Genomic DNA, 10,302 nt, shown 5'->3' on the forward strand with positions numbered 1-10,302 from the left:
ATGAGCCAAGATTTTGCAACAGAGGAACGCGTTGAAATTGAAATGATGATTGGCGATAGTTTGGAACATAATATTGTTCATTCTGAGGAACAGGTACCTAAAATGTTTTTTTATGCATTAAAAAAAGTCTTTATAGTTTTTAATAAAAAACATAATTACGCAATGATTTATTAATTATTATATTGATTTATCTCCATCTTATTTAAATAATTTAAAAAAAGAAATAATTGCTATTATGGTTTTTAATGATTTTGGAAATTCTATGTAAAATGATCCAATAAAAAAAATTAGATATTAAGCGAGATTATTAATTTCAAATCAGTATAATTTCGACAAAACTTGATAGATTTTAAATTTAATAAGTATAGTGAAATTAAATGCATTTTTTGTACCTTTTTGATTGTAAAATTCTTTTTTCAAAAAAAATTTTAATACCTCTTTTTTTAAAAATAATTTATTTTTATAAAAACTACATATTTTTTTATTCTTCTATCATTTACATTGCATACGGACAAATTTTTGCAATAAATCATGTAAAGTTAGAAAATGGGATAATAATGGTATTTCAAAAAAAAGTTATTTAAAAGGTGATCGTTTCTTTATTTCTCGAAAGTATATTGTTGTCCAACTTTAAAACCTTACAAATTCTGATTGAAATTAAACAATTTCGCTTAAATCTGCATAATTGTGATGCCCATAATTTACACAATTAATTTTTTAAAAAGTTCTATATAGGAATAATTTACCAAAGTTTCAAACCATTTCCAAAAAAAAATTTTTTACTTGATTGTTTCGCTTGGATTGCTCATTCATTTAATTGAAAATTTCAGATTACCTGTCCACAGAAAGACATTTTAATATTAAATCTTATATATTTACTTAAACTTAATCAAAAGTTAAAAATAAATTCATACAAAAATCTAAAAATTTTACTTACTGATATTTACAGAGTTTACTATGAAATATTATATAAAATTGTAAAATATACAATATATAGGGGAGAGTGGGGCAAACCGGACCCCCCTCAATATTTCCGAAATGGCGAAATTGTCAAAAGTGTTGTTTACAAATTTAAAACAACCATGTTTAGTATACCTTATTTTTTTAATCTGACAGTTTTAGCTTGCGTTTGTGCGACGAAGGAAGCAAAAGTTTTTTTTAGTTTTTTTCTCCACTTTTACCAATTTTTTCTTAAGGAAATTCTGAAGAAATCGTGTAATGTTTCTAAATATTAGGTCTTAGGTTTTGAAGGTACACACCTCACGAATATTTACCACCAATCACTTTGATGAATTTGCAAAGCGTTTCTTTTTGACAAAAATTTATTCTCAAAATGGGCCTTTGGGGCAAACCGGACCGTTTTCGGTGGGGCAAACCGGCCATAGGATATTTCCATTGAATTAAAGTTTCATAAAAATTATTTTTAAATAAAATATTTCTTTCATTAAAATATTTACTTACAATGAAAAATAATTGTCTTCCAATGAGAATTGGACCCTTTAATATTGTTTCTCTGATAATGACAAACATTTTAATATTTTTATTAAAAAAAATATTTATTTAATTAAAATTCAATCCCGTATTATTATTTTCATTACTAAAACCATTGTTTACATGATTCTTTATTATTTATTAGGGGGTCCGGTTTGCCCCACTCTCCCCTATAGTAATATTAATATAAATGCAATATCAAAATATTATACAGTATAATTATAATAAAAGGATTTATTAAATATATTGGAAAAATTTCAGCCATCTTCTAATAGCGGTCATCTGCATTTAATGCCTGAACAAGATAATGACCGTATGCATATTGTTATTGATTCTCTGGCAGACGACATTGACGATATTGAAAATGAAAGTTCAACAAGATTTGTTCAGGTACATACAGCATAATATTATTAATATAGAGACGACGACTTATTTATGGAAATTTATATCGTCTATGAAAAATTCTGCAATTAAAAATATTACAAATATTAGAGAAGTTAAAATTTTAAAGTAACATCAGTATAATTTAAGCCAATAAGAATCGCCCTAATTTAAGGGTATCAAATCATTTTGACATTTTTTTAGTATCTAAAATTATATTACATTAAGAGAAATTTAAAAATATAATATTTTTAAATGTTTTATAATTAACTTTTATTTTCAAAATATAAAGTATACTTATTATAATTTTGAATATTAAAAATTGTGAGAAAAGAATTTTCCACCCATAAGACAAAAAAAATTTAGATAGGTTGAAATTTTATTAACCGCTGTCCAAAATGAAATTAGAAACAACAGTTTTATGTAGAGAAATAATTTAGAGTAGTTTTAAAAATACAGCTGTAAAAAAAAGGCATAGGCTAAGTGCTTCAATTCCTGCGCGTTCATTAAATGTGTAATTATTTATCACTTAAGAAAAATAAAAAAGTTGAAAAAATTATTTTGAACAATATTTGATCCAATTCCCTAAAAAGATGTTCATTTTAAATATAATTAGTTTAATTATTCAACTTTTAATTTTGCTTACCGCAGAAACTATAAAACATCCATGTGAAATACATGGGCTTGAGTTGCTGCGGGCAAAATGACATCTAAATGCATGTTGTTTTGGCCGCAGAATCAGACGCGCAGCAGTTGACACAGTGCGCAGGATTAGACGCTTTTGATACTCTTTTTAAAATTATTTAAATTTAATCAAATGCTAGAATTTTATAGACTATTACTTTTTGCAAAAATTTCTTAAGAATACAAACAAATAGTTCAATAAATTAGAAATTTAATTCTTTTGCTATAAATATATTTTCTTATATGCAAAATATATTTTGGCTGAAATGCCGCAGGAACTAGTGCACTTATCCTAGTAGGGAAAAGAAAATCTTTCTTTATCCATTTCAATTTAAATACACTTTGAATTAAAATTTTAAAAAAGTAACATTTATTTATCAATGTTGCTTGACTCAAAAATTTCTGATTAATATTTTATAACATTTTAGGAACTACCAGAAGATCACTACTTCTTTGATATTGATGAGGAAGATGACATTTTTACAACTAATGTTACTGATGAATCGGAAAACACCAATCAAGAATTTCAACGCTTCACTTCTCTAGAAGATTTAATGAACAATGAAAGATTAAAAGAACCAATAACCGCCCCTGTTAACAAAAGTGTTTGTGAAGTTATACTAATGGTTTTAAAGTATGCAATAGTGCATGCTTTATCTCTTACTGAAATCACTGATTTGTTTATGCTTATTAATTGTATTTTCTCCATTAACATTTTACCAAATACCAGATACTTCATTGATAAACTATTTTTTCCAAAAAGTTGTACTGAACTTCACGGCACTTGCCCAAACTGCGGCGCTTATGTCGGTCGCTTTAATAAAAAGGATCGGTCCTTAGAATGTATAGTATGTAAGTTGAAGATAGATGTAAAAGATTATGATTACAAAGACCTTTTTGTCATGTTAGATGTTGCATCACCAATCTCAAAGTTATTAGAATCTAATATTGATTATTATAACTTCGTTGTAAAAGAGCGAGTTTACGAAAAAAATATTCGCGATGTCTATGATGGGAAAGAATACAGAATACAGAATACAGTCTTTGTCGACAATTTCCTGAGAATTCTTTAGTAATGGAATTTATTGTCAATGATACTGCTACAATGCTGAGTCTGGCACGTCTTATTAATTTTTCAAGAATTTTAATTTTTTTGTCACGAATATTTCTGATACAGAAATTTTCACAATCGCTGAGGTATGATAACAATTCTCTTATAATTAAAATTATTTTTTCCTTATTATACCTTCTTGTCAGAAAACTTTTTGTACAAGGCTTGGGTTCTTGCTTTTAAAAGTTTTTGATTTTAAAATTTTCTGCGTATTTGTAAGACTTTTTGTTTTTGTTTTGTTTTTTTTTGTTTGTTTTTTTTTTTTAATATTCTTCTTCCTTCTTAATTGTTTTTGGCTAAGCCGATTATCAGACTCATATTAAATATATTTAATTTTGTTTGAAAAACTATCAGCTGAAATAATTTCAGACTTTTTCCTTACAATGTATTTGAAGAATTGACGGAAGTAGCGCTCTTATATTTAACGAAACATTTGTCGTTAATTGCATTTTATTATTTTCCGTCCTCAACTCATGATTGAGGATCAGAAATCCCTCTCGGCTATTGGCAGCAATTCGGGATTGAAGCTCAGCCATGTTGGGAAAAGCAATGCTTTCATGTTTAAATTACTTACACGTACATATTTGAGCTTACTTCCTTATTATTCGGAGACTTTGTCTCCTCATGCTGTATAGCATGAACTTTCTTTAAAATCCTATACTTCTTTATTATTCGGAGATTTTGTCTCCTCATGCTGTATAGCATGAACTTTCTTTAAAATCCTATAAACGTTCCGCTTCTGCTCTTCCACTTCCAGTTCTTCCATCTTCTTCCATCTTCTTCACACTTCACACACTTTTAATTTCGTTGAAAACGTGATGTGGCTGTCACCAACGCCAAGAAACGAATGAAAGGTAGAGAGTAGGTAGTAAGAGATAGACAAAGGAGAGAGAGAGGGAGTGAGTTTTTCTCTTTCTATCTCTGAACAGTGGCGTCATCTGACAACAAGTTGCGGTACTACATTAGTTATATCTTCGAACAAGTAAATGAAATATAATTAATATTTTTACGTTCTTTTAACAATATACACTATTTTTTCCTTTATTTACACCGTTTTCATAACTAATTATGAAAAATAACCTTGCTATAAAATCACAATGACATTTTTGCACATTTCAGTTAATTATTAATTATTCAAAGTTTTCTTTATAAAAATATTTGCATAATTTCATTCTCCAAATGTACATTCACGAAATGTACAATTCAACACATGAAATCAGCAGCAAAATTAAATAAAACAGTTTTTGGAGTCAAAGGTCCATCACATTTGATTAATTTAGTAAACTTCGACATTATCAAAGGCGTTGTACCAGACAGTTTACATTGTTGCACAGGCGTTGCAAAACAGTTTGCAACAAAATGGTTCGGAAACAAAAAAAAAGGCTGGATTATTTCCTAAGAGTTTTGTTTCTGAAATTGACACTTGCTTAAAAATTTGAAAGTGCCAAATCAAATAGTACGATTGACACGTTCCTTTTCTGAAAAAGAGTTCTGGAAAGCAAGGGAATGGGAGAACTGGATATTAAACTTCAGTTTACCGATTTTGCAGAATATATTGCCCTCTAGGCTGCTTATGCATTGGTCTCTTTTTGTTTCAGCAATGTACTTGTTATTGAAAGATAATATCCAGTTTTTTGATATAGATATGGCTGATAAACTGTTGCGACAATTTGTTGGTCAAACTGAAATTTTTTACTCGAAAGTATCCATGACTTTTAATATTCATCTACTTCTGCATTTGACACAAAGTGTTTATGACTGGGGACCACTTTGGGCGCATAACACTTATGCTTTCGAGTCTCAAAATAGAAAACTTTTAAAAGTGATCCACGTAGCTAAAGGAGTTCACCACCAAGTGTGTCGTCGAATCAGCTTACAATATAGTATGTTAATTTTAAAAGATCGTATATATCCTGATTGTTCGTATCACGTAAAACATTATTTTGACAATATTGGCACATCAACGGTTCAAAAAACTGCCAGAACTTTTTCAGTCAGATATTTTGGCTCTAGCCGTTGTGTTAATAAAAGCTTGATAGAAAAATTTGGTTTGTCTAGTCGCGCAATTTCATATATGGTCAAAATCGCGGACTATTAGGTTACACTCTTAAGCACTTTTTAATGGAAATTTTCCTAAAAGCGCATGAAATTGACCTTAATTAATATTTATTATTCATGCATCTCAAATTTGGCATTCGTAGTGACATTTTCTATTAATATAAATTTTTCTGTACATACTGTTATTTAAGAGTTATGAACGTCTCAAATGGACTGTTACGTTACATAATTTTGGAAGTAGGTTTGCCAGTTGATCGATACTTTCGAAAAAGTCTGCTCTTCTGATTGACTGTTTTTAATGAGTAGCGCATAATTTTGTAGCTTTGGGTTGGAAGTAATAAAGAAAACTTGAGTTATGTCAAAAAAAATATTTTTTACTTTTCTGGAAGCAAAATTGTTCGGACTGTTACGTTACATGAAAAGACTGTTACGTTACATGTGCGATCTTCGATTGCGAAAAAACTAAAGTTGGTTATGAAAAATGTCCTGAATTGTTTAATTATGCATTAAGTAATATAAATTCGGTTTTCTTATAATAAGATACATAAAATTCTTTAATTAGTACACGAATTAACACGAAAATAAAAAATACAACAATATTTAAAATATTTCTAAATACTAATTAAACTTTCTGACAAATAAAACACAAAGTGTAAAACAATTAAAGTTACAAAATGTATCCTTGTTTAGATGTGTTAAAACTGGTAATCACTCCATTAATTACTTGAATTTGGTGAGCTGACGCTATGTCACGGACACTTTTTGCTCTATTAAACAGAGCAGATGTATTCATAATCTCATTTGTGTCCAAAAAATCACAATCTGTAACCTCTTCGATGGTGATTTTTGATTCTGTACAATTAAATGCAGAAACAAAATCTGATAATAAACCCGAGTATATTATTATTGAAATTTCGAGTAAAGATGTGAAGCCTTTACTTTTTGTTGTAGTTTATAGACGACCTGGAGGCGAGAATCTTAATCATTTTGAATATAATTTTAGTAGATTTTTAAATTTTTATGAAAATGTTGTTATATGTGGAGATTTTAATTATAATCTTAATAAGAATACATCTGACTCAAATTATGTAAGAGATTTTTTTGATTCTTTCAATTTGTTTATTGTGCCATTCGCGGCAACTCATCATACGGCGAATTCGTCATCATGGTTAGATTTGTGTGTAGTGGATGATAAGGATAAGCTGATTGCAATATCTCAATCTCAAGCTCCTTTTGTGGCGGGTCATGAACTTATATCAATATCTTATAGATGGGAATTTGAGAATAAAACATGCTCTACTAAAAGTTATAGGAATTTGTCTAGGATTGATGATTGTACTTTTTTGTCAACTCTGCGTTCTTTTAATTGGTCTTGTTTTAATCAATCACAATCTGTTGACAACAAACAATCTTTGATTAGTGAAGCAATCACTAGTGCGTTAGATGAGCATGCGCCCCTTCATAACCATGTAATTCGAGGAAAAGTGTGTCCATGGATGAATGATGAGATTCGGGATCTAATATGCCAAAGAGACTCTGCTTTTAGAGCTTGGAAGAGAGGAGGAAATACTTTGACAAGAAGTAATTTTAAAAAACTTAGAAATAAGGTAAAGTCTTTAGTTAAGCAAGCGCGTGATAGGTACAACACTGATAGACTAAAAAACATAACGGATTCGGGAAAACTTTGGAAGGAGTTAAGACGTATTGGCATTGCTAAAGATAAAAGAGATGATTCTCCACTTAATTTTAATGTGAATATAATTAATGATTACTTTTTATCTGTTTGTGGAGACTCATCTTTTAATGTGACACCTTCCTTTATTTCGAACTTGCTTGTTAATTATGAGTTTAATGACGGTCTGTTTTTCTTTGAAGATATTTGTCCCTCTACATTATTAAAAGCTCTTAAAAGTATGAAAACAGAGGCGCAGGGATCTGATGGACTGTCTATAAGTTATATCATGAAAGGAATACCAGTGTTGTTTCCTTACGTGCTTGATCTTTTTAATATGTCTTTACAGACTTCTATTTTTCCGGAAGATTGGAAGAGGGTTTTGATTAAGCCTATTGGAAAGGTAAAAGTTCCGCAGCAGCCGGGGGACTACAGACCTATTGCTATTCTTTCTTCATTGTCAAAGGTTCTTGAGAAAGTTGTGTTTTACCAGTTGAATAAATTTGTTGAGACTAATGATGTTCTTAGCCCTTTTCAGTCTGGTTACAGAAAAGGGTTCAGTACACAAACACTCTTGGCTGGTGCAACTGATGATATATGTAAAGCAATTGATCAAAAGAAGGTAACCATAGTGGTGTTCTTTGATTTTAGTAAAGCTTTTGATTCGGTACCTCATACTATCTTGCTATCGAAACTCAAAGCCATAGGTTTGTCGGGATCAGTCATAAGATGGTTTGCTTCGTACTTGTCAGGTAGAACCCAGGCTGTTGTGGGACCAGATGGAGAGCTATCTGAGTGGGGACATATTGGAACTGGAGTTCCTCAAGGTTCAGTGCTGGGTCCTCTATTGTTCCTACTTTATACTAATGACTTCAGGGGTGTTCTCAAGTATTCTAAGCATATGTATTTTGTGGATGATTTGCAGATCTATATACATTCTAGTTTGGAAGACTTGCAGAATAATATAAGGTTAATAAATGAGGATGTTAAGGCTGTATTTGATTGGGCGAAAGTAAATATTCTTAAAATAAATTTTAATAAGACTTATTCTATGATAATCGGCTCTACTTGGTACGTAAATAAAATAAATTTGAGTGACTCTTCTGTAATAAAAATTAATGATAATACCATCCCTTTTGTTGATTTAGTTAAAAATTTGGGTGTTATCTTTACGCCAACTCTTTCTTGGGATAAGCAGGTTGGCAAAATGTGCAAGAGCGTCTATGCCACCTTATCACAATTCAAAACAAATAAGAAAGCCCTTACGGTTGAATTAAAGACGAAACTTGTTACGTCATTGGTTTTCCCTCATTTTGATTACTGTTGTGTTGTATATAATGATATGACTGAAGAATTAAATTATAAACTTGAGAAACTCCTGAATTCATGTATAAGATTTATATTTGATTTAAAGAGGGATGAACATGTAACTCCATATAGGTTACAGCTAGGTTGGCTTAGTGTTAGTAACAGACGACTTTGGTACATCGGCTGTCTTACACATGTAATTTTAAACAATAAAAAACCTTCGTACTTGTATGAAAAGTTTGTCTTTAGAGAGGAAATTACTACTAGAGAGTTAAGATCTCCTTGCATTCTTAGGGCTCCAAAATGTAAAACAGAAAAATATAAAAACTCGTTCATGGTTACTGCCATAAATTTATGGAACTCTCTCCCTCGTTCTATGACAAATATTGAAAGTCCAAAAACATTTAAACTACAATTATATAAATATTTATTTTCGTTGGATGTATAGAGTATATAGTGTATCTTGATTGGTATGTCATCTGTGTGTGAGTTGCTGTGATAATTTGTAAATCAAAGTATTTTATTTTTACATCTGTATATAGCTTTATTTAACTTTATACGATATATATGTTATTAATTACTGTATTTTTAATGGTTGTCCTCGTGGTATTTACCTAGGACATAATAAAATATATTCTAAAATATATTCTATTCTATTCTATTCTATTCTAACAATCATTTTGGTAGTAGCGCCAATTCCATCGATACAACCATTCCCATGGGAAGTCGCAAAATAGTTCCAGTAGATTTTTATTTCGAATTCACTTTCGAAAAAAGGAATAATTGCAGCAATAAACTTATTTTTAAATTGTGATGAAGGCCCGTCGCTCCAAATTTTTAATATTTTTACCGAGTTTGGCAATCCTGTTAGCAGTATGTACAAGTAGGTAACAATTTTTTCTTTTGTGTGTGTTAAGTTGTTAGAAACGAAAACCTTTGATTGAACTTCTTCATTGTGATAAAAGGCAGTAGTGAACAAAGTTAGCTGTTTTTGATTCCAATGAGCACTTTGCACTTCGTCTTGTCCCACACAGACAAAATTTTCAGCAAAATCAATTTGCAACATTGCCTCTTCAACAAATTCATTGCTTGATGCTCTTGGCCGATCGTATTTGTTAAAGATGTCCGACTTTTCGCGTTTAATGAAGCTATGGCACAAAAATTGAGACTATAACTTTGATATGTGTAAAAGCAAGTCCTCCAGTGTGCCAGATTCCTCATATTTCTCTAGAAAGAAGAATCATTTTTTCGCCAAAACATCCATTTTACGGGAGTGATTAGTGCCACTCCATTAACAGATTCCTTCAGTAGCTCAATCGATATTCCCTTACAGTTTTTGCAATTCGAAAACCAACAATCTATGTCGTTATCTTTGCACAAAAATTGCTGAACAAATCCATCATCATATGTAGGCACTGACGGAGCGAATTTATTAAGAGCAGTAACACTCTCAATAAAGTTAGCATGATAAGAACACATGCACATGTCATGAGGTAGATCCTTATTTAATTTAACGTGATTTGGTCTATGTTCTCCAAAGAAGGTGAGGCCACAACCATCTACCAGAAATAATAAAATAAGTTATTAAAACAACTTA

The 10,302-nt window shown here is 30.3% G+C and overlaps 1 protein-coding gene across 1 annotated transcript; it reads left to right on the forward strand.

Annotated features, from left to right (window-relative positions):
- LOC122504103 lies at positions 1-9,014 on the forward strand. Its single transcript, XM_043615001.1, has 5 exons — positions 1-93; positions 1,753-1,881; positions 2,985-3,161; positions 6,793-8,901; positions 9,000-9,014. Exons 1-5 carry the CDS (start codon positions 1-3, stop codon positions 9,012-9,014), a joined length of 2,523 nt encoding a protein of 840 aa, XP_043470936.1.
- Positions 9,015-10,302: the final 1,288 nt, after the last annotated feature.

Source organism: Leptopilina heterotoma, unplaced genomic scaffold, assembly GCF_015476425.1.
Source record: "Leptopilina heterotoma isolate Lh14 unplaced genomic scaffold, ASM1547642v1 Lhet_278, whole genome shotgun sequence".
Taxonomy (NCBI): domain Eukaryota; kingdom Metazoa; phylum Arthropoda; class Insecta; order Hymenoptera; family Figitidae; genus Leptopilina; species Leptopilina heterotoma.

Coding starts and splice junctions, on each gene's coding strand:
- LOC122504103 (XM_043615001.1), top strand. CDS start 1: ATGAGCCAAGATTTTGCAACAGAGGAACGCGTTGAAATTGAAATGATG. Junction 94..1,752: donor TTGTTCATTCTGAGGAACAG/GTACCTAAAATG, acceptor GAAAAATTTCAG/CCATCTTCTAATAGCGGTCA. Junction 1,882..2,984: donor GTTCAACAAGATTTGTTCAG/GTACATACAGCA, acceptor ATAACATTTTAG/GAACTACCAGAAGATCACTA.